Raw genomic sequence first — 22,946 nt, forward strand, 5'->3', positions numbered from 1 at the left:
GTCTCTTGATACAAGTTTTTTTCTTTTCCAAAAACCAACTAGCTCCAAATACCAGAACACCAAAACTAATTTTCTTTCTCAAGTAAGTCCAATGCCAGAAAGTCTCAGCTTCTGTGTGCTCAGGAAAGGGCTGGAGAAACTGTAATATAGGAAATGTGAATTACATGCAGGGGCTGTCTTTTGATTCCAAAATGCGAAAAATGAGGAATTCAGTTTCTTGTCTGAGCACTTTTGCTGCATGTTGCAGATTGAAGCAGCTCTTGGGTAACTTTTGGAGGATATTAGAGCTAGTAACAAACAAACAAGCAAAACAAAGCTTTCCTGGTCATCAAGACTCAAGGTAATTGTTGGGTGATCCAATGGTGCTAAAAGTGCTTCTTGATGGTGAACACCTAGAGCGGAGTGCTTCAGGTCTGTGGGACTGTCTAGCAGATTAGAACCAGTGTCTGCCCATTCTCAGAGCAGCTGCAGAATTTACACCTAGGATGTGAGCAAACACTGGCAAGGGATGTAGTGAGAATCTCCATTATGCAGAAATTATGACTATGGGAAATCTAGTTAGAATAATAATTCTGGGCACAGCTGAACTTAAATCGCCTTTTGCAGGGCTTGTGAGAATGTCTGCTTCATTGGGAGACCGTGGAGGATTGTGGATGGGAATCTGAATAAACCTGTGTGTAAGGGGATGATGGAAGCTGTTCTCTACCACATCATGACAAAGCCAGGCATAACGGAAAGCATGCTGTTGCAGCATTACATGGGGGTACTGCAGCCTGTTGCCGTCTTAGAGATACTGCAGGTATGTGAATCATTGGCCGGGGGAACTTTAATCTGGTTCAGCTTCCGCACTGAGTCAGCAGCTACTTTGTGGAAAGTCCCAGGAAAATGGGACTGAACGAACCATGAAAAACAATCTTCTCCCTTTAGTGCAAATTAACCAAAGCCAGAGCGAGTTACTGTTCACAGTGAGGACAGAAGGAAGCCTGCTTTACTTGTTCTTGTAATTACTGCATTACTGAATTTAAAATTTGAGCTTACTTCTGAACAGGATGTACGTGCATTTGAAATTTAGTTGGTTACTCAAGAGTGGTGGCTTGTCACTGTGAAATACTATGTCGGGCTGTTCAATGCAGTGTTATTCACCATAGAATTCATCTTGATTTTTTTCTCCCTTACATACCTTTCAGATGGGTAGTCTTTGACATAAGAATCAGACTTAAATGCATCTGTGCTAGACAGTACTGTAAATAAGACCTTCTGTCCTGACAGACCTGCTTAAAGGCATACATCCTTAACTGTAAAACAATACATGGTGAGAAAAACCTGAGTTTCTCTTTTTTTTTTTTTCTCCCATCTTGAAGTTTGATTGCCACCACTGCTACTTTGTAAATGAAACCTTGCTTTATTTGGGGTTTTTTTCTATAAGGATTCAAAATCTGAAGTATAGTAGTAACATTGCAGCCTTTACTAATACTGGAAATGAATACTCCGGTGTACGTATGCCACACTTCTGTCCAAAGGCTCATGCATTTCAGTAACAACACACGTTTTGTACACTACTGATCATGCACTGAGCAACCATCCTGTTTCCTTGGTGTTCCATCACAGCTTGCCCATGCGTCCTCTGCCACAGCAATGCTGCCAAGAGGGTAGCTGGGATCAGGGCACAGGCAGGGCTGCAGGAGACAGGTTTAAGACTACAGTAGAGGGTGTATAGTGGTGAGGCATGTGCATCTGGGAGAGCAATACAGATTCCTAGGCAACTTTTATTCAAATCCACAAAGTCAAGGAATTACCCGTACATTTTACAGGTCAGATGACTTGAATCGAACTTCTCTAGCAATAAATTTGATAAGAACTGGGTTTGAAACCATAGGCAGAGCCTGCATCTGTCACATACCAAATATCAGTAAATCTAGATGCACACCTATGTGAGATTACTGAATACACACCAGATGTTTTCAGCCCATACAGCACACAGGTTGCCTTGCCAGGTGTTGCAGTGGGAACGAATGCTAACCCATTAGCAAGAACTGACCCAGAAAGTTTACACCTATACCACCATTAAATGGTTTGTAACTGGTCCTAAACATTGAGATCTGTCGCTGAACACGTGTTATGTGTCGGTATCCCGATGTCAGCCACTGTGCTGAGAGTGACAAACAAGCATATATCCAGCTGTGTGAAATTGCTGTGTCGTGCTGTTAATCTTTCCCATCCCCACAGTCTCCTGAGGGGGTGAAGCCGCTTCTAGTATAAATTGCCATAACGTTTCTGAGAACACTGTAGGTAGAACAGCATTAAGTGCATTTTTTTTTCACTGCAGCTGCTCAAGCTAAAAGATGTGAATTTTTCTGCAGGGTCTGGAAACTCTCGGTTGTATCAGACGATTCTACATGAAAAAGCCATCCCTGGTGTCACTCTTTTCTCAGGCAGTTGTGGAAGAAAAACTAAACAATCCCAAACTGAGCGAAACCCCAACAATATACTATGAGCCTACGATAGACTGTACTCTTAGGCTGGGAAGAGTGTTCCCCTGTGAAGTGAACTGGAATAAATGGGTGCAGATCATCCCTGTATAAAAGAGGTAAAGCTGAGTCATATTAAATTGGTTTAGCCCGTAGGAGTGCACATTAATGGAGATTAAATGTTACAATTTCTGCTCCATCATGTTTTTATTAAGTTATTTATGCTTTTTTACTTTTGAATGTATTTAAACTGAGAATAAAGCTTAACTTTAAGGCACAGGTAATATTTGATCCCCCTTTAAGTGTATTCTCTTTTTAACAATAATTGTTTGGAGAGCATATAGCTGATAGTTTCTGCTTTGTCTTAGCGCGGTTTTCACAAGGCACAGCAAAGGCACCTTTTTCCCCTCCCCCTCAGGCTGCAGCTGTAACATTTTCCCTTTGCTTTGCCTTCTGCTCTGCTGCGCAGCAGCTGGCTCTGCTGAGGTTTGGTAACTATGCTTCGGCTTAGTTCGTTTAAGCTCCGTCTGTGTTTTAAACCCTGGTTTCTTGGTGTGCAATGGCATTAGTTCGTTGTGCCTGCTTCCCGCAGAACTACCGCACCGTGTGAAGTAAGGGCCCCGCAGCCTCCCTAATGCCGCAACACGGGGACGAAGGCCCTTGCAGGGGCTCTGACTGCGTTGTCAGTTGCGTATGGCGGCCTTATCCCGGGGCAGGTTTTATAGCAGCCACACCACAGCAGACGGTTCCTTCCACCCAGTGATGTGTTTATTGCAGGAGATACACACCCCCACCCCATCCCGGCGGGACGCGGGCCGGGCCGAGCCCCCCTCCTCAGCCGTGCGGCGGGAGAGACCCTCAGTCCCGCCAGCGGTGCCCGCACTGCGCGTTGCAGCACTTGTAGAAGGTGGTCATGGGCTCGTCGGCCGAGCGCGTCTGGATCTGCATGAAGTAGGCGCGGGGGTGCTCGCACTTGGGGCAGGGCTCTGCGGGGCGAAGGGGGGCGCCGTGAGGCGCGGGGCGGCGCCGGGAGCGGGGGCGCGGGGAGCCCCGCTCCCGCCCCGTCCCTACCTGCGGTGGAATCCACGTTCTCCCAGGCCGCGGCGCCGCCCAGCACATCGTCCACCTCCTTCAGCCGCGGGTACTTCCTGCTGGTCACCTGTGGGGCGCCGCCGGTCAGGGGAGCCCCGCGCCGCCCCCCGCACCCCCCCCCCCCCCCCACTCCCCGCACCGCCCCCGCACCTTCCGCGTGACGTTGCGCACGTAGGGGCAGGTGGTGCAGGCGAAGCGGTGGCAGCGCGGCCCCTCCTCGGCCACCAGCACGTTGCCGCAGGCCGGGCAGAAGAGCAACATCCCCGGTTCCGCGGCGGCGACCGCCCCTTCCGGCGCGACCGATGGCGGCGGCGGTGATGGCGGAGGCGGAGGAGGAGCTGGCGCACGCCGAGGTGCTGGAGCTCTTCCAGGCGGCGCTGGCGCGGCTGGTGCAGGACCCGCTGCTCTGCGACCTCCCGCCGCAGGTGGGGCCGGGGGCGGCGGGGGCCGGGCCGGGGCCGGGGCCGGGGGCGGGACTCAGGCCCGCCTCGCTGGCATCTCGCGGCCGTGCCGCCCGCAGGTGACGGCGGAGGAGATCGGCTCGCAGGTGGCGCTGGAGTACGGGCAGGCCATGACGGTGCGGGTCTGCAAGGCGGACGGCGAGACCATGCGTGCGTCCCGGGGCCGGGGGGCGGCGGGAGGAAGGAAGGGAGGAAGGAAAGGGCCCGGGGGGGCAGGCCCGGCCCGGCGGGGCGGGAGGGTGGCGGGCCGGGGCGCTGACGGGGCTCTCCCCCCGCCTCCAGCCGTGGTGGTGGTGCAGAACGCCTCGGTGCTGGAGCTAAAGAAGGCGCTACGGCGGCACGTCCAGCTGCGGCAGGCACGGCAGGGTGGCGTCCAGCACCTCAGCTGGTGAGTGGGGCTGGGGGCTGCTCACCCCCACCTTCATCATCCTCATCACCACGCTTTCCCGTGGCCGGCGGTTTCTCCTGCCGCTCCCCCTAAGTGTTTCCCCCCTAGGAAGTACATATGGAGGACATACCACTTAACCTACGCTGGAGAGAAACTGGCGGATGACAGAAAGAAGCTGAGAGAGTGAGTAATCGAGTCTCTTTTGGTGTCTGTGGGGCTGGAGAGGCCCAGCTGGAATCCACGCAGCATCTGCACAGGCAGGGCTAACTTGGGACTTTGTGCCCTGGCTCAGAGAGGTCCTCCTACCATGGGGACAGGCTGCCCAGGGAGGTGGTGGAGTTGCCATCTCTGGAGGTATTTAAAAGATGTGGCACTTAAAGACATGGTTTAGTGGTGGACTTGGCAGTGTTATGTTTAGGGTTGGACTTGATGATCCTAAAAGGTCTTTTCCAACCTAAATGATTCCGTGACACCACTTGAAACTGACTGCAATATGGGAGCAGCACTGCACACAGAGGTGGGACAGGCCCTGCCCTGACAGCCTGAGAGGCCATCTGCATGATAGGAAGGCCTCATGTAGTTCCTCAGCCACAACCATCCTCTGTTGAGTGTCTTCACCCAATTCAGACACTCGGACGTGTTGCCCCTTGGCCGTCTGTGCCAAACTCCTGCAGAAGAGGTTATGCTCATTAAGGTTACACCTGAGGTATCCTGCAGAGACAAGATGAGTGAGAAGAAGCATGAGTGTGAGGGGAGTAGAACACAGAGAAGGCCAGGAACGGTGTCATGCACGTGAAGCGCATTAGTTCATCTCCAGGGAGATTGGGAGCACTGGAAGCTCCTCAGCAGAGGATGAGGTCAGGACGCATTGTGTGGTGGAGGGGATCCAGGGTGGAAGGGGCTTGTGGCAGTCATCTAGTCCAACCCTCTGCACCAGCATGGTCAGCTAGAGCTGGCTGCTCAGGGCTGCGTCCATTTGGGTTTTGAATATCTCCAAGAATGTAGACTCCACAACCTCTCTGGACAACCCCTTCCAGTGCTCAATCACCTCCACAGAGGGCTTGGCAGAGCTGCTGAGGTAGAAGGGTAGGAAGGAGGATGGAAGAATGGCAAGCAAAGAGCAAACCAAGGATAAGAGTGTTGGGCTCTGGACCTGCTCAGCCACGTATCAGAGACCATCTAGTGACAACACTGACACACCACTCCCATGGTTCCATGCCCATTCTCAGGGCAAGGAGCCAGGAGGTGCTTCTGAGCACTCTAGCTGTTGCACACAGCAGCACTGGGTGTGCCAGCCTGCATGCAGACCAGCAAGAAAAGCTTGTCTGAGGTATTAATTTAGCAAGACAGCCCTAATCAAAGCTGCTGTCAAAAGACTCAGCCATGGGTGACAGATGTTGCATTTAAGGGGATGTTGCAGTTAAAAAGGTGGATGATCAGATCCTTCCGGACTGGCAGCACGTTCTACGTACACAAGTGAGAATTTTAACTTGTCCTGCGTTGGAGCACAGCACGTGACTGTAGGACTCCATCTACCCCTGGGAAAGAGGAGGCTATATGATTTCAAAGGTTGCAGTTCCTGGGAAACTGGTATATAACAGTGTAACTCTCTGCTCAGGTATGGCATCAGAAACCGGGATGAGGTCAGCTTCATAAAGAAACTTCGAAAGTAACTGGTCAGGTAAGTCCTAATATCCATTGAGAGCTAGCGACCAATTCCTCAACTTCCGCTTCCCTGGGCCTTAGTGTTCAGGCTCACAGCAGCTGGTGTTGCTGCTCTCTGCTGCGTAGCAGAGCATTTCTGAATGCCCGTGTCCGCAATAGGCTCATGACTGCATTAGGCTCCTGCCCTGGCTGTGCTCTATTTCCACATCCTGGTTGTGATACTTGTGCTTCTCTAAGGGCAGGGAATGATAATTCAGCTACTTCAGTTAACATACCTCAGGAGCAGCAGCAACAATATCTTAGTGCTGGCAATGCCGTATCGCTAAGCCTACTTTATGTTTAGGCTTTGAATCTGCTCCCACAATGCCTTGAGATTCATTAAATGCAGTGTTCCTTTGTTTGCCCTTGTGGTTGCTTCTAGGACCTTGCTTTCTTTTAGGCTTCTTGAATCTCTGGAAATCACTGCTAGGAATGTGGCTGGGTGCTAACTGATCCCTAGGAGGACAGAGGTCTCCATGCTACAGGCAATTGCTATCGCCCAGGTCATCTGGGTCCTTCTGCGGCCTCAGAGGTTCATGCCTGAGCAACTGTTCTCCCACCCTACTCCACATGCTCCTGCACCATTCAGAGCAGCTGCAGCTAACAAAGGTCCCGTGGGTGCACACAAGCAAATGCAACAAGCAAACACAACACGTTCTTTGCTGTTCCATAGTGGGTATAGTTTGAGCCATCTTTCTCAATTACTGCAAGCTATAAGGAGTTAGGAAAAGGGACCTCAGCTTACATATCCTGTATTTTTTTGTCTCTCAATTTCTCCATTTTCTGGTTTATAGAGACTTAAGTTCAACCAATTCATTGTTCTCAGAAGACAGGACACACCACTAGACAACTTTCAGTCATGGTATTTCTGTGCAACTGAGGCATTTAAAAACACATCCAGCAGAGGAAGCACTAGTAGCATGTATATGTACCTGTTTGTAACCTATGTAGACATAATTCGTGTATTATACTGCTATTTTTAGAAAGCTGTGCACACAAACACAAGATGTGGCCGAGACTCTCAGGCTTAGTGAAGTTTAAAATTATGTCTACCTCCCCATAACATCTGAAAACACAATCGTGGTGTCTGAAGAGCACTGGTGACAGCAGCTTTTCCAAATGCTAGGTTTTTTTTGTTTGTGGCTCCAGCTAGCTGGGTTAGAAACTGTTATGACAGTAACTTTTTTTTCTTCTTTCAATGCTGCCACATTTGCAACATCCACTGTAACAAACTGTGTGCCATGACAGAAGCCACCTGCCCGGCAGTGCCTATGCCCAGCAGTCACCCATGGCACTGGCTGATCCCACCCTGGACTGTCTAGGCGGGGTAGTACGGTGGTAAGCGAGCCCAGCACACAGTAACTATGGTCACTGCCAAAAATATCTTATTTCTTTAACAGAGAGAGCAGAGAATCCAGCCCTACCAAGACCAGACTGTGGATTCAGCATGTTCCTGGAGAAGAAGGTTGTAACATTTCAAAGAGAAACAAACTCCAGCCGAGTGGATGTTCTCACATGGTTTTTGCCGTTGCTATTTTAAACGTCTGCTTCTGAGCTGTATGTGGAATGCACTTTCAGTGATTAAAGACACACTCTAGTTTTCTGAGGCTTTTAAGGCCCTTATTTCTAGCTGCAAATCCCCATGTGACTGGTTTGGGCGCTAGAAAAGGGTTGATTCTACTGGTACATGAAACAGCACAGGTAAGATAGAGTAACAAATGTAGCCACAGACTATGCAAAACAATTAACAGTAGCTAAAACGCTACCTTACCATTTAATCACCACCTTAGCAGTAGTAAACAACTCTGGTTAAAAATGTAGTACTGAAACTAGTGTAATAAAAATAATGGCAGCAGAAGAGGTTCAATACAATTGAACAAGGCACAAACGTTCTGTTTTCAGAGTCTTCCAAGAAAAGGCAAAACATGCCTGCCAGGTGCTAAGGAGGCAGCTTAAATTAACCACGGGCAGGGTTAGAAGTGTCATTGGATTAGAGGCTTTGTCCACATGGAACTGGCACAGCAAACGCAAAGACAGTCCATCTCCAGTGCCTGCTCGAGAAGCCAGTCTTTGCCTTTCAGTGGAGCTGTGCATCCAGGTCGTATTTCTCGCAGAATTTGTCTGTGAATGGTATACAGGTAAGGAACTCGCACCACTCGCACTTGATGGGGTAGAAATAGAACAGAATCACAAGTCCTGAGAAGAGTGCAATGAAGATGAGCTGGAAAACTATAATTTGGCATCGCTTCCTATATAAATCAAACTTCCCAAAGCTAATGTAGGGCAGGAAGGCAAAGGAGAGGAAGAAACCACTGATAAATCCTGAAATGTGAGCAAAATTATCAATCCAAGGCAGGAGGCCAAAGGCAAAAAGAAAGAGCACCACAGCCAGCAGCTTGAAGAAGGCCCTCCACGGGCGTGCCAGGATTTGCCAACTCTGGAAGAGCTCCACAAAGAGACAGGCCAGAATCCCAAACTGGGATCCTGCAGGGCCAACCTGCAGAAGAAGAGCATTACAGGTAACATCAGGCACATGCCATCTGCCTGGCTTCTGCAGCCAGCTCCAGGCATTACAGTTATTTGTCATTCAACTTGTTCAGTGTTTCTTGGGAAAGTGATGCCACAGCCTGCAACTTCCTCCTTTTAATGGGGTTCGAGGAGTAAAGGGGCCTCGTTTGATCTTAGGTTTGAGATAGGTGTGAAGCTGGCAATCACCAGAACAGACTTTGTATTTAAGGAGGGCAGATCTGGTCCGAGTCATCAGAGTGGAGAAGTCCTTGCAGGCAGTCTCCTCACTCCCCCCCACCCACCATGCACTTTTCTTTATTGAAGGACCTCAAAGATAGTCCTGCCATGCAATCTTCTGAAGTGAGGCCGGACGGTCACATCAGACTTTTCCAGTTGTGGTGTGTGGACAGGGACAGTCCCAGACAGTCTGGGAAAGGTGAGCTCTGCTCTGCCACTCTCAGCCTGCCACTCACACACAGAGGGTCTCTGGCTCCAGGTACAGATCTCAACTCCCAGCCTGCCAGGGCCTCTCTTACACTGTGGTTGGACTAACCCCTCATTTGTTACAAGAGGCAGCCTTCTTACTACAGCCAGACCATGCCAGTCACTTGGAAAGCCCAGGGTATGCTGGGGGATGATATTGCTCAGCAGCTATATGACAGTGTGGTGCTATCTTCTAGTTACAACTCTGCACAAGCCACGTGCTGCAGAGATGAGCCCAGCTCTGGTCTCTGCCTCTGCCAGAAAGGCACCAGCATGCAGAGAAGGCTTGTGTTCAGGGCAAGTTACCAGGGCCCTAGTCTGCAGGAGACCCACCTCTGCTCTGTAGGGTAGAAATATTGCACTGGCAAGGTTCCCAGTGATGCCACTGAGCAGGTAGATGATAGAGATGCGATGCCATCCTGCCAGCTTCTCTAGGTCCCGCAGGATCGTCATTTGGAAACAGACTGAAACCAGACAGTGCAGGATCCTGCCAAGTTCAGAGTACAGGAGCTGAAGAAGCAGCCACTGAAAGTCACACCTGCGCTGGTGTTCTTTGCGAAGCCTTGCTGAGAGCTCCTGGTCTGGCCTTGCCCACGCCTCTAATATCCCTCCCAGCAAACGCAGCATGGTAAACCTCAGCAGGGACAACAGCTCAGCCCTGTCCCGTCCCCCAGAAAAGGAATTGCCAGAACAACCCTCAACAGCAATCCCAGGGTTGAGGGTTCCCCCACCCAGATGGTGCAAGTTTTATACCTATGCTTACCCAGCATGGAGGAAAAGTGAGAGCCAGAGGCGGTAGAACTGGTCAGGTACTTCTGGATTTAGGAAAGGGAGGAGGCCACACACATCATCCATGCAGTGCACCTACGGCAGCAGAAGTGGGGTTGTGAGGTGTGCTGGAGAGTGCCAGCCAGCAGGGGTGCTTACTAAGGCCAGAGCAGAGACTGCAGTTAGCTCTGAAAGAAGGGCTTTCCTTGCTCTTCTCCACTCTACCAAGTCCTAATCCATGCATCCATCACCAAGTCACACACAGCCCCACTCATTCGCTATGGCAGCTTTATGTCTTCATTCTTCACCCTGACAAATGCACAACTGAGACATCCACATTCCCTTGCCAACGGAGCAGTAATGGTGCATCCTCATGCTGCTTCCACAGTGGTCCTGTGCTGGGCTTTCGCAGCTGCCAACCCAAGTCCCAAACTGATCTCCAAAGAGAGACAGATGCAGCCAGCTCTGCCACTACAGCCTGGAACAGCAACTTCCCTTGGGCTCAGGGTGGGAGAACACACAGGGCTTCCACCGACACTGCAGCACAGCTGCTCCCTGATCTTGCCAAGCTGCTAAGGGGAAGAGGAGGCAGGAGGGTGGCCAAACAAACCCACAACTCCACACTTACCTGAGAGCAGAGTGTTGCCTCCTCATGGAAATAGCCCCGCATAAATTCACAATACTCCCGGGAGGTTATTTCACACCTGGAGGAGGCACAGTTACCAAAAACAGGAACAAGTCACACATGGAAGGCACAATGGACCATCCTGTGCCCTCCCGGGCCACCCACTCCCCCTTGTCTCATCCCAAGCCTGTCCGTGAGAATAGATGCCTTCAGCTGCCCCTGACACACTGTAGTGTCTCTGCAACAGATGCACTAATACATACCCATCTGAGCTCAGTGCCACTCTCCATACATCCCTTCTGCTTCTCTCCCACAGGCAAGCCTGAGACCTCCACAGACTAAGGCCCTGCATACAGGGACTCAAAAGAAGTGCTAAAGCTGAGCTATTTACAGCTGAGAAAGAACCACCAGAACTGGGGGAAGCTGTGTCTCTGGAGCTGGGAGAATCTTCTGCCTCCATAGCTAACAGAGTGGCAAGAGGGGACTAGGCCAAGAGTGTCCTAGTCATTACTTTCAGGGATGAGAAACTCCTTGGGGCAGCACTGATTTTCCTCCCTAGCAAGGAGAGCCAGGCCCAAGCACTGGGTAACTTCTCAAGCTGAGGAGCACCATGTGAAAGAACAGCATCTTCCTCCTTGGCAAACCCAGAGCAGGTTGTTTCCTGGCATCTCCTTGGGTGCTCAGGAACACCAGGGCCAATGTAGCCTGTCAGAATCAAGCTGGCCCTTCCCAAGGAAGAGTGCAGAACTCCCAGCAGAAGTATTGAATCCCCTGGGATCCAAGTCCCTCCAAACTGCAGCACCAGTTGAGCAAGATACCCTGCTGCACTGAAGACTCAGGCTGGCTGTTACCTCCTGCTCATCCCAGAGTCCAGCTCCATCTGGGAGACCCATCATGGCTCCCTGTCCAACTCCCCTTCCCAGCAGGGCTCTGGACTGCATACGGGAAGGACAAGTAGGACAAACAGCTGCATCTACAACCTGAAAAGGGCCCCCTGTGTCTCACCCCAACATCCAGCCCCCTCTCCATACAGGTAAAACTCATTACCTTCCTTTGGTCCCAATGCAGCAGGGCCGGCCTGTAATCACACAGTCCATGTGAAGGTGGTTGGTGTAATTCCCAGCACTGTTTTTTGTACAGATCTGGAAAATTACAACAGGCTGCAGTCAGACAGCCACGGCTTTGCTTGCTGCCTGGGTAAAGTCAAAACAGGCCCTTGGGAAGAAGCCAGTCCCACAGACACAGGCCTCCCAAGGCCTCCCTCTGACAGCAAGATGGTGCCTGACACCCCATCCTCCTGAGCCTCAAACAACACCTCTTTTCTGCCAAGGGATGAAAACAGCCCAGAGGCGGAGTTAGTCTCCATCACCCTCTTAGCCTGGCAGGGCCCAGCGCTTTAGCTGGCACGGGGGAACTTTTGTTGGAGGGCTTTGAGCCTTGGCCAGACAAAACTATGGCTGCTCTGATCTGGGGTTTGTGACAACAAGCAGGAGGCTGCACCAGAGACCCCTTCCACCAACACAGCCGTGGCTCTGCACAGTGGGATGCAAATGCCATATTCCAACTGCCCGCACATGCCCAGTGCCACTGGCAATGCTCACCGGCCATTTGGTGATGTCATCCGGCCACTCATGCGGCTCCATTGAGGCTGGCTGCTCACATACCCTGCAGCAACAGAAAGCATAAGTCACCCCAATAAATTACTTCCCCAGCACCAGCAGCAGGGAGGCCCCCCAGGGAGCCACCGCTCTGTCCCTGTCTCCAGGCAGCATTCCCACAGCTCCTCTCTGTCCCTGGCAAGGGACTGGTGACATGCTACAACAGAGCAGCCAAGGCTGTGCTGATCAAAGCCACAGCCTCCTTCCAGCAAGCAGAGATCACAGCTTCAGCACAAAGGCAGCCATCCGAGAGCACGCAGCTGCCCAGCAACAAACTGGCTCCTTTCCAGGTGGGCACAACCCCAAATGTGGGCATTTGGCTGGTCCCAGCCCTACATCAGTCCATGGTGATGGAGGGCAAAGTTGTGTCGTGGCAGCCAGACGCTGGCAGGCCCTTGGGGCAGAAGCACACTGGGAATGTGACTGCTGTACCCCAAGAAGGGGGCCTGTGAGGGAAGCAGGTGAGGAGGGGGAGAGGGGTGAGGAAGGCACCCACAGCTGACAGTAACCCACTGTGCAGGTGGGCAGCCAACAACAATGGAGACTAGGGGGAGCAGAAGTATCACCATACTCTGCCTCTGCCTCCCTTGCAGATGTTGGGGCAGGCAGGGACATCACTGCCCCCGTGCCCCTTGGTCTCCAGAGCAGCTGCTGTCCCATCCAGCAATCAACTGGCCTGGGACTCCATGCCTCTCTGACTCTACTGTCTCAGCAGCCCTGACCCCCGCAGGATGGCAGCTGGCCTAGGCCAGACCTACCTGGGGTCCTGATGACAAACAGACCCAAATTGCCTCTTGCTTCCCGCCAGCATTGGTGTGCTGGGGTGGTGGGGCCACTTCACCCATACAGCCAATGTGGACTGCAGGAGAGAGGAGAGATGTCACTGGGAAGCCCAGGGTGAGAGAAGCATCAACACAAGTGGCCCTGGGCCTGCAGGGACAGCAGGAAAAGGGCCACCGCACTCACCGAGCACTCCTCCTCCGAGGTCTGCACGCAGCCCGACTTGTCATTCCGCACGCAGCAAGCCGAGTGCTTCTCCTTCTCCCGCTTAGCGCTGATGAAGCTGTGTACTTGCTGGTCCTGCCTCATGCATGGTGAGAACTTGGCCCCTAGGTGGATCAGGGCCTCCTGGCAGAGATGAAAATGCTCAACTCAGCCAAGGGGCAGGTTATGATTGACTGGGACAGAGCAGGCTGGGGGAACTGCAAGGGATACCCCTATCAGGGCTCAAGGGACCAGGGAAAAGTCCTGCATGAAGCAGCCTAACACACATCAGGCATACTCTCAATATTTGCTTTGAAGAAGGCAAGCCCAGAACAAAAGTTCAGGGATTTCCTTGTCCATGGCCCCAGAAAGGCCAGCGTTGTGGCCAGGAAAGGAAACTTGGGGACACGGCAGTCCTTCCCAGGGGAAACAGCATCAGGAAAGCTGTCACACATGATATAACTCCTGCATTTTCTCTGGCCCCAAGCTTGGCTTCGTAGGAACAGAGTCCAAAGCAGAAGTGCCAAGGTCCATCCCATCCTGGTAGCCTCTATTGCATGGTGGTCAGGGCTGGGACAGGCTGTACCCTGTCGGTGGCAGCCCGGCCCTATGGGATGTTCAACCAACAGCAGTTGCTAGCACCAAGCTCCAAGCAGTGGAGGGCCCCAGTCCCTGTGGTGGCATGGCTGCAGCACACAATCCCCCATCAGCCTACCAACAGTCCCAGCCACTCACTGAGCTGGGGCCGATCCAGAAGTTTTCCTGCTGAACGTATTTGACGTTTTCATAAACCCCTCTGTTTCGCAAGACCTGCAAGGAGAAAAAGTGAGAGCCCCATGAGCTCCTGCCTACAGGGTCAGCAGGGCAAGCAGCGGGGGCTGGTGAAAACAGTACCCAGGATGAACATAAATCCCCACAGCCGGTGCCTGGGCACACAGTTCTCTGAAACTGGCCTTTTGCAGGATCACAGGTAAACCACCATCAAGGCCCAGGGACCTTCATCTTAAGATTTCATTTAAAATGTCTATCTCTGGCTATTTCAACTTTCAAGAAATAGCAGGGCCTGGAGACCTGGGACTGGCTTGAGGCTCCATGCAGCTCAGAAGTATAAGCAGCACCTGCCGGCAGTGTAGGCTGAGGTGCTGCTGACAGTGCTCTGAAAGCTGTCAGACACATAGGTGAGAAGCTCCCCAGGGCATCCCCTGCATGGAGTGGGGATATGGCTGTGGGGATATGTACCCCAGAGACCTTTAACAACATGTGGGAAGGCTACAAAAGGCTTCAAGATCAGCTCTCAGACAGGTCAGTTTTAGTTCTGGCAGAAGCAAAATCCTGCAACTGTTGCAAAAACTTAACACAGGTTTGAATTATTTCCCTGCCACGAATATCCTTCTAGTCTCCACCAGGAGGGGAACAAGCTGTGTGAAGGGCTCCCAGCACAGATACAATGATAGCCTGCAAAGAGCCCACCATGCTTTATGCCAGATATAATTTGATGTCAAGAGCAATGTTACTGCAGGAGGGGGAGAAGGTGTCCCAGCATCGTGTCAAGGCCCTCGGGCAAGTAGCCAATATGCTGAAGACCACGACACAAGAGCCAGCAGCTGAAGGCTGAGACACAGTCACACTCCAGGCAAGTCAGGGGGATTTACTTACTGAATCAACAGTTTCATGTTGTGAGAACCCCACAGGGGCAATGCCGTAGATGCACACAGCGAGAATGGTGATGAGAGAATGCACAAAGGTGACCCAGTAAGTGAAAAAAGGCCTGGATGGAGGGAAAGGGAAAAGATCAGAGGCAGAAACCCAGGCATATAACATCTACTCACAGAACACAGGAGAAAAGCTGCTGTTTTTCCCCAGGGACCTTGGCAGAATCTGGGGTACAGGGCCAGGATCACCTAGGGATGCGCAAGCCTGGAGGCAATGACCCAAGGTCTTGCTGGCAAACCGATTCTGTTTACTCTGACTCCCCCATTACACTGCACAAGCCACCCTTTCCCAATAAAACATCCACGAGAAAACATGCCAAAGCGTGCTGTGTGTCTGAAATAATAACTTACGGGGAATGATCAGAGACAGTGATACCTAAGCCTTCCTGTTCATCACCACCACAGTGGTGGGGCAGAGACCTGCAGTCCCTCCAGGTAGCAGAGATAGACACCCAAAGCAATCTGAGGAGCAGGGTGAGCTCCCAGTGCACAGTGATGCTAACATGCTGCAGCTGACTGCTGCAGTTTGCACTGTACTTCAGGCATACAGACTGGGGGGTCTCAGCAGCAGGTTTCACCCAACCACCCCGAGGCAGTGACCTGAGTCACCAAGAGGTACCAGCAATCACTCACTCACTAGTTTTGTCGGGACCCCTTCTATGACTGCATCTCTCACCTGTGATCATCCATATCCTCAATCTGCCGCTTGACATAGCTGTCGATGCGCTTGCGGTATGTACGGTTTGTCAGCTTCCCCACCATTCCCAGGCCATACGGCCTCTTCTCCTTGGCAAAGAGCTTCCTGACGGGGACGGCAATGCGCTGGCCACGCTTCTGTGGGCTGACACTCACCACCTCCTGCCGCAAGCGGACCTTGGGCTGTGCCAGGGCCCCATCCTTTTGCTTCCTCCAGCCTCGCTCCAGTGGGCTGCAATGAAAAGTGGGACAGCAATGGTTTCCTTCTCCATGGCACAGCAATGGGGACCAGCCCTTCCCTGGTCTTTGGTGGCAGCAGACCCCCTGTCTGTCCCACCACAGCTGGGCTCAGCAGCAACTGATGGCAGACAAGGTGCCCTGAAGTGGAAGCTGTGTTTCAAACGGTTACACAGCACAAGTTGATGAAAGCACAGGACTACGTGCGGAAGGTGGCACAAGGCAGCTGTGCCAAACTAAGCCCCACTGACAAGGAGCTCTCAAGGCTTTAAAGAAGAGTTTCAGCAACAGGATAAAATGGGGAGGCTGTAGGCTGGCACATCTGCAGCCTCATGCACATCTATTTCCTCCCCTACTTCATTCCTCTTACTCTGCTCTCTGCTATGAAATAGAAGTGTAGTTTAGCCCAGCAGTGGAAATCCCCACTCTTGAAGTACTTTACTGTGATTGGACTGACAAGTCTAACCCCCATGCCCACCAAATGGGACAGAAGAGAAGAGCAGGAATCCAAGCAGCTTCCCAGACCAAGGAAGTGACACTGTCATGTCCTGCAGGCTGTGCCAGTTACCTCTCACAATCTGTCTTCCATTCCTCCCTTTATTTGCACCGATGCATGCATTTTTTGGGAGAACAACAAAACCAGGCTTCAACACCACACAAAAATCCCAAGCAGAACTGTCTAATGGCTTTTTTACCAAAATAGAGAGGGCTATGAACGCTGCACAAGCTACTGGTGAATAGTACCTGCTTTGTAAGTCTCTATCGTATTCCAATGGTTTTTTATTTCTTTGCTCTTAAACAGCAGTCTGGAGGTCAGGTCTGCAGCATTCAGACCCTGATGAAAAAAAAAACCAAAACCTACCCAACATTTCACCCTTGCTCACCATCTAAGACTGTAGCAGGCATGTCCCTGACCCACGCTCTAATCTGGTTTACCTCCTCTGGCTTCCTAAATGACCCCCTCTGGACAAAGACAAAAGTTGTCAGAAGTGGTCAGAGAAACCAGCTGACAAACTTGGAGAGATCATGCAGTTCTGAAGTATTGACAAGCAACTTCAGCTATTTTCAATACTGCACCTTGCAGAAGATGTATTTTTATACAGTCAAAAGTCCCAACTTCCCCTTGGTAAGTCCTTCTCCAACAGAAAGTGCAGATTCCACTGCAGTCTGCTCTTGCCCCAAGAGTTCAAGTGGTTTCTGTGTTATGGACGTTCTGCTTCCCAATATTTCCAGTGCTGGGCTATCAGCCTATGCCAAAATAAACACCTGGCCACCTAAAAGGACAGCCAACTATAATTCTGATAACAGTTCTCTAAAGTGTGAAAGACGTGTATTTTCCTCAACAAATAAAACTATTTAAGGAGATCCAGATGGAGCCAAGAAGACTGAGACCATCTCAGAGGAGTGACAATGAACTCCCACCATTTGCTGCTTCCTCTTATCTTAAGACTGAGTCACGTTCTTGGAAACACTTGAAGGGAAAGTGCCAGCCCCACAAGATGGGCCTTCAGCAGCAGAACCACAACAAGGACCTCCCTGTCTGATCCATGTTCACACCCAGCAGAGCTCTCTGCTGGGGAGAGCTGCCAGCTAAGCTAGAGCTGGTTCAGAAACGACTCAGTACCAGTTACTCATGTGGAAAAAATCTAGGCATACAATACAGTACCACCCACATATTTGTAGGGCTCTCAGCATCAACGCCACACCTTTCTCTCATTTCAAGTGAGGAATGTAACCCAGCTCAACACTCAGCAATGCTTCACACCGCTCCTTAGAGCGAGACAACAGTTCCTGGTGACTGTGGCAATGGCAATATCCTTCTCGTCTTTGCTACGTTTTCCATAGCTGAAGGCTGGGCCGCCAGCATCCTCACAGCTGATTTAAAGTGTCTTCCCTCAAGGCATGATACAGTCTCCGAAACATATCATGTGAGGTTGGAAGTTACTAGCGAGACTGTAGAGGTGGCCTCAGGGTCACCTTTCACATGCACAGGTAGCAGGAGGTCTTAAGCTGGATTTAAAGAAAACCCATCACTGCACTGCTCTCTGAGCTCTGCACCAAGCACCCACAGCACTCAGATCCTGGCTTCCCCCATGCAGGAGGTTCCACTCTGAACTGGTTGGCCACCCCATGTTAGGCTTTGGCAGCTTCCAGGAAGATACTCACAGCAGCAAATGGCTTCTTTCAAGCTCATTTTTGTCCAAGGCACCTCCTGTGAGATCTGTCTGATCCAGAGGTTTCACCTCAGCATCTTTGATTGCAGCTTCTGATGGCGACTCGAACACTTCATCTGGATAAGTAGAGAGCTCCTCATGAAGGACTCCTTCCTGGGCAGAGAAACGGAAGTCCCATCAGAAGAAGCCAGCATCACATTTGAGACACCAGCCCTAGCAGAAAGCAGTGCTGCTTTCTGCAACACACAGTCCTGCCACACCTAGATTCTTGCACTGCCTCTGAGGCCAGTGACCCTCACCCGAGCAAAGAAAGAAGTGTCAAGCTCATCTGGAAAATCCACCGTGTCCTCCTCCAGGAAACTTGCTGGGGTGAAGCTGCGCCGCTGAGCTCTCCTCAGGGTGCTGTCCTTCACAGAGCGCCCCTGTAGCCAGAGAAAGTGGCATCAAGTCACTGCCAGAAACCTGAACCCCAGGCACATGCAGGGCCACCTCAACCAGCACACAGGGAGCCCAAGTGCTGAGCTGGGTAATACTTGTGCGTGGAGCACAGTGGACCTGCTGATGTGTGACACCTTCCTGGTGAGACTCACAGGTGTCCTCACCCCACTTCTCACAGCACAGTGCTCACCTCCCATGCAGGTGAGGCTTGCAACATGCTCCTCTACCACATATTGTACAATGTCTCTGACCAAACTGCAGCAACGGGTGGTACTAGACACAGCAAAAAGGTCACTGGGCCCAGGAAAGCAGACACATGACAGAATGAAGAGACTTGCACAGTAAAAGCTTTCTGCCTTTCCATGGCTGCTGACCAGGTGCAGATGGACAACTCAGAGGTCCAGGCAGGCTGAACTGGACCTGCTGGAACGTTCTGAGGTTGCTGGCTGCAGGAATCAAAGCCCCTAGGCCAATAAAGGAAAAGCAACACCTGTACCAAAACCTAGCCATCATCCCTGCTTCTTGCAAATCCTATCTTCTAGACACATGGCTGAAACAGAACAGGTGATGGCTTGGTTTCTTCCCCTCCACCACTGCTCTCCCCATCCTCTCTGCTCAGCAGCTCCTTCCCTCTCACCCTTCTCTCAGGGCAGAGCCCTATCCTGCCACTAGACCAGTCTCTGCCCTCCCACAGACAGTACCTTTACCAAAGCCGCAGCTGCTCGGAAACTCATTTTGGCAACAGACTCCCGTTTCCGCCGTCGTGGGAGGCGATTGAACCCTGAGCGTGAGCTGGTGAAGGAGCAGAGCGACGCGGCACCTGGCGTGATTGGTGTGTGGGGGATGCTGCAGCCATCGTTGTCATCAGCCATACGGAAAGCTCGGCCACGGGCCAATGGGTCTATGATCTGCCAAAAGAAGAAGCCCATCAGTCCATTCACCCCCAAACCCTTCTCCCTCCAAGCAAACATCCTGAGACCACGACAGTGGCCTGGCTCCTGGGACTGACCAAGAACCAGGCTGGCTAGATCCACAAGCAATTCTACAATCGGGAGATATGGAATAACCTGTTGCAAGCTAAGCCCTAGTTGTAAGCCCCAAACCTCTCCTCCTGCCCTTTTTTTTTTTTTTTCTTTTTCTTTTGTTGGTATTGACTATTTTCACCCAGAACGTTCCTGATGTTCACAGGAGTCTCCAAACCTCCTTCCGCCCTTCCTAAGCTCTAGGTTTCCTTCATGTCCTGTGCAAGTGAACTCTACAGTCAAGAGAATGTGCTGTCTGAACAGGAGTGTGAGAAATCCCTGAAAACAGTCATGGTCTTTCTCCAGCTAGTTTCCCTTCTGATACTGTACAGCCCAGGACTTAAACAGTATCCTGTTGAAGCTTAACTATATATTTACATCTGCTTCCATTAATTAAGTTATAACAGCTGGAAAAAGCAAGCAAGGTTCCGGGTGCTGCCAGTCCTACTTTGGGACTCTTCAAGCCGAAGCTCTCACTTCTTCCAAACATCCAAATCAACCTAATGGAAATATTGCCTTCAGCTACAAACCTTGCCTCTGTCCTTACATCATCACAGCTGTGGTTTCCATAAGACTTCTATGCTTTATCCTAATGTTTTACAAGCTTTTTTTAATCCACAGTTGCATGCTCAGCAGGAAGCTTTATGGCCTTACACCTATTGATACCACGTTCTGATTTAACGTAGCCCACGCAGAGCCCAACAATACTTCTGAGTCTCCTGAGACCAAAGACTAACTGCAAGACGCTTCAGCTAGTAAGAAAACAGGGAAGAGCACAACAAGGTGAAACTTGACTGAAAGATGCACCATATTCTCCCCTGCTTCAGTGATGCAGCCAGGCTTCAGGTCACAGACCAACCTGCTTTGGAAGGAATTTGTTTCCCCACTTGCCCAGGTTGCAGTGGTGCTCACTACTGCACAACAATCAACCACATCGATTACTATCACTGAATTGAGCAAGGGAAGAGCTGGGATATTGCAGGTTAGTTCTGAAGTGCTGGTAACTGGATATGCCTGACTGAGTCTTGACCCCTGGGGTCACACTTGAAGGTAGTGAGTGAAGGGCTACCAGATACCCTTTGCAGGCACTCAAAACTATTTCTGAGGACCCATGAGCGGAGCTGTAGTACTGCTGATGTAAGAGACGCTTTTCCAAGTCCTACAACATAATCAGGTTTCTGTGATGACAATAGCTGTGCTACTGCCTGCGTTCTGCCTGGGACAAGGATCCACTAGGCAAGCGTCCTGGTGACACCAGGCCCGTTACTGTGTATTTGGGTCCAGGATGCTGGCCACTCTGTGTACAACAGAATTTTGTCCTTGCAAAATGGCATCAAAAAGCCCAAGATGAGAGCTGTTTGGACATGCTGCACCATCACCACCATAGTCACAACATGACAAACATGGCTCTGAGCCTATCACTGAAACAGCTGAGGGATCTTAGCCAATGAGACCGGAGAGAGGCCGCTGAAGGAGGGAGTCTGTCAAACTGTATCTGAGACTTGAGAAGTGTCTGAGCATGGAGCCCAGGCATGTTCAGGCAGAGCTAAGCCTGCGGATAGGTCACAGCTGCCAAAGTGGTAAAGACACTCTGCAGGAAACTCAAATGATGGCTTTGATTTTGTCCCAGGTTACTCACCTTTTGCATGCCTAGCTGGCAGGGTCCAACGTAGAGTGGAGGAGGAGTCTCTGTGCTCGTTAGAGAAATATTGTCCTGACTGGGCAAGTCCATTTCCCGGATGACCTGAGGTTTCAGCTTTCCATACCGCAGGCTGCAGTGGCGGAGGCTCTTTCTCTGCCATTTCTGAGTAGCGTCACTCTCTTTGCTCACCCCAAACCAGTCCGCTGTGCCTCTGAAAGATGCCAGCATACAAGTGCAAAGAAGCATTGTTTGCTTGGACTATGCACATGAGAAGAGAAAACCCATGGTGGACACTTCCAGCCCACCCCAATGCAAAGATGGGCAGAACTCTTCCCCATGAGCATCCTGCAGTCTGTCCTCAGCTGGTTTTAGCAACCTGACAGATGCTGGCCAGAAACATTCAAGTGTCAAAAGCATTCTGTCTCTTAAGACAGAAGAAAAATTACAAGAGAGATTCACTGTGTGTAAAGGACAGTTTGTTCTGAGTTTTTTCTAAAAAGAAAGAAAAATAGATGGAACAGAAATTCAGAAAACAACTTGTTGAAACAACATCTACTGAAAACACTTACCATCTTCAGACCAGCTCTAGGTGGGATTGTACTGTTTCATGGCTCTGTAGCTTCTCCTAAGAGCCAGCAGAATTCACTGTTCTCTCCCAGCCTCCCCCCACACTCCCAGGATATCCCTAACTTCTCCATCTCAGGCTGCAGAATTTCTACCCTCCTCAAAGGTAACATTAATGGCAAATGTTTGCTATGGTGTTGATCTCTGCTAAGGCAGACATGGACAGTTCTAAGCTGCTGGCTGCATACGTAGGAGCACAAGGTTGCAGCCACAAGGTAGGTTTGCTGCCAAGTGGCTGCTGTCACAGAAGAGCAGTGGATGAGAAGCAAAATCCCAAGGAAGGCGGAGAGGAGTAAGTCAGACTGAAAACCTACTTCAAATACTGGAGGACAGCTGGTACCCTAAACCTACAAAGATCAATCGCAGCCCTGCCAAGCCTTTCCCACTGTGGTTAATCCTTCCTCAGAAGATGACAAGCTGTGTCAGCTACAGTTGTCTGGCCCAGGTGTTGAAACCTGAAAGTCCTTTCAAGCCAAACCCAAAACCCTGGCCTCAGACCCCCTGCTTAGGGGCAGGATTTCCGGCTGCTGAGAAGCAACACCTCACAGATCACAAAGGGAGTATTAAAACATACACTGAAGTAAAGGCTGAGTGAAATCTAGAATCGGGTCACCCAGGGGAACTGAGTCAGTGGACTGGAGACAGGAAACTAGTCCTGTGTTTTGCACCCTACAGAGCAAAAATACCATCAACCAACAGGTGAAGGTGTCCTGCCACCATGCAAAAAGATGTGTATTTGAAACCCACAGCCTTCCCAGTTAAAATCTCCAGATGCAAACCACCAGGCATAGCCCTCAGCCTTCCCCATTCTCCCAATGATCAAGAACAGACCCTTCAGCAGGCATGAGGTGACATGAGCCATTGCCAGATCTCAGTGACATCACTGATGCAAATGGCTCCAAATGCCTCCAGCAAGTCAATAGGGGCCAGACCGCAGAGGCAGGGCTACATGCATGTCTCAGAGCACTGCTCCACTACCACGGACCCGTGTTTCCTCAGAGCAACCTTTGTCTCCGTTCAGAGAAGAAGGGCCTGGGGTCAGCACCTGGCCTGAGAGACCCAAATCAAGCTATAGCACAGACGTAATGCTCTGGCTGTGCACATGCACAGGCACAACACACACCACAAAAGAGTCTTACAACTCAGAGGGTTTCTCATAGACTGCCGTAACCAATATTTCAACATCAAGGTGACCTTGTGTGACAAGCCTGTACATGGGGCCACTCCTCAAAGGGAGAGGACTGAAGGTCATTTGTGCCCAT

General features: G+C 51.1%; 4 protein-coding genes across 7 annotated transcripts in view; 2 read left to right on the forward strand and 2 right to left on the reverse strand.

Moving 5' to 3' along the window:
- GTF3C1 (general transcription factor IIIC subunit 1) overlaps positions 1-2,763 on the forward strand; it is a 41,550-nt gene extending 38,787 nt beyond the window's left edge. For both annotated transcript variants that reach the window (XM_064461986.1, XM_064461987.1), the window contains exons 36-37: positions 607-799; positions 2,361-2,763. In XM_064461986.1, coding sequence (XP_064318056.1) covers positions 607-799; positions 2,361-2,582 — 415 coding nt within the window. In that variant the 3' untranslated portion in view covers positions 2,583-2,763. The remainder of the gene's footprint in view (positions 1-606; positions 800-2,360) is intronic.
- A 451-nt stretch (positions 2,764-3,214) lies between these two features.
- POLR3K (RNA polymerase III subunit K) lies at positions 3,215-3,842 on the reverse strand. Its single transcript, XM_064461999.1, has 3 exons — positions 3,711-3,842; positions 3,540-3,627; positions 3,215-3,454 (listed from the first exon to the last, which is right to left on the reverse strand). Exons 1-3 carry the CDS (start codon positions 3,819-3,821, stop codon positions 3,327-3,329), a joined length of 327 nt encoding a protein of 108 aa, XP_064318069.1. The 5' UTR covers positions 3,822-3,842; the 3' UTR covers positions 3,215-3,326.
- A 13-nt stretch (positions 3,843-3,855) lies between these two features.
- SNRNP25 (small nuclear ribonucleoprotein U11/U12 subunit 25) lies at positions 3,856-7,720 on the forward strand. Its single transcript, XM_064461998.1, has 6 exons — positions 3,856-3,985; positions 4,081-4,171; positions 4,304-4,409; positions 4,518-4,592; positions 6,028-6,090; positions 7,514-7,720. The coding sequence occupies exons 1-5, from the start codon at positions 3,863-3,865 to the stop codon at positions 6,080-6,082; spliced, it is 450 nt and encodes a 149-aa protein (XP_064318068.1). The 5' UTR covers positions 3,856-3,862; the 3' UTR covers positions 6,083-6,090; positions 7,514-7,720.
- A 132-nt stretch (positions 7,721-7,852) lies between these two features.
- Positions 7,853-22,946, reverse strand: part of RHBDF1 (rhomboid 5 homolog 1) — a 38,985-nt gene continuing 23,891 nt past the window's right edge. For all 3 annotated transcript variants that reach the window (XM_064461997.1, XM_064461995.1, XM_064461996.1), the window contains 15 exons: positions 21,058-21,271; positions 19,098-19,304; positions 18,258-18,380; positions 17,951-18,111; positions 15,528-15,779; positions 14,796-14,907; positions 13,875-13,949; positions 13,122-13,283; positions 12,914-13,014; positions 12,099-12,162; positions 11,545-11,639; positions 10,501-10,576; positions 9,868-9,968; positions 9,438-9,591; positions 7,853-8,610 (listed from right to left, as the gene is read on the reverse strand). In XM_064461997.1, the coding sequence (XP_064318067.1) occupies positions 8,191-8,610; positions 9,438-9,591; positions 9,868-9,968; positions 10,501-10,576; positions 11,545-11,639; positions 12,099-12,162; positions 12,914-13,014; positions 13,122-13,283; positions 13,875-13,949; positions 14,796-14,907; positions 15,528-15,779; positions 17,951-18,111; positions 18,258-18,380; positions 19,098-19,304; positions 21,058-21,271 (2,317 nt within the window). In that variant the 3' untranslated portion in view covers positions 7,853-8,190. The remainder of the gene's footprint in view (positions 8,611-9,437; positions 9,592-9,867; positions 9,969-10,500; positions 10,577-11,544; positions 11,640-12,098; positions 12,163-12,913; positions 13,015-13,121; positions 13,284-13,874; positions 13,950-14,795; positions 14,908-15,527; positions 15,780-17,950; positions 18,112-18,257; positions 18,381-19,097; positions 19,305-21,057; positions 21,272-22,946) is intronic.

This window comes from Phalacrocorax carbo, chromosome 10 (assembly GCF_963921805.1).
Source record: "Phalacrocorax carbo chromosome 10, bPhaCar2.1, whole genome shotgun sequence".
In the NCBI taxonomy this organism is placed as follows: Eukaryota; Metazoa; Chordata; class Aves; order Suliformes; family Phalacrocoracidae; genus Phalacrocorax; species Phalacrocorax carbo.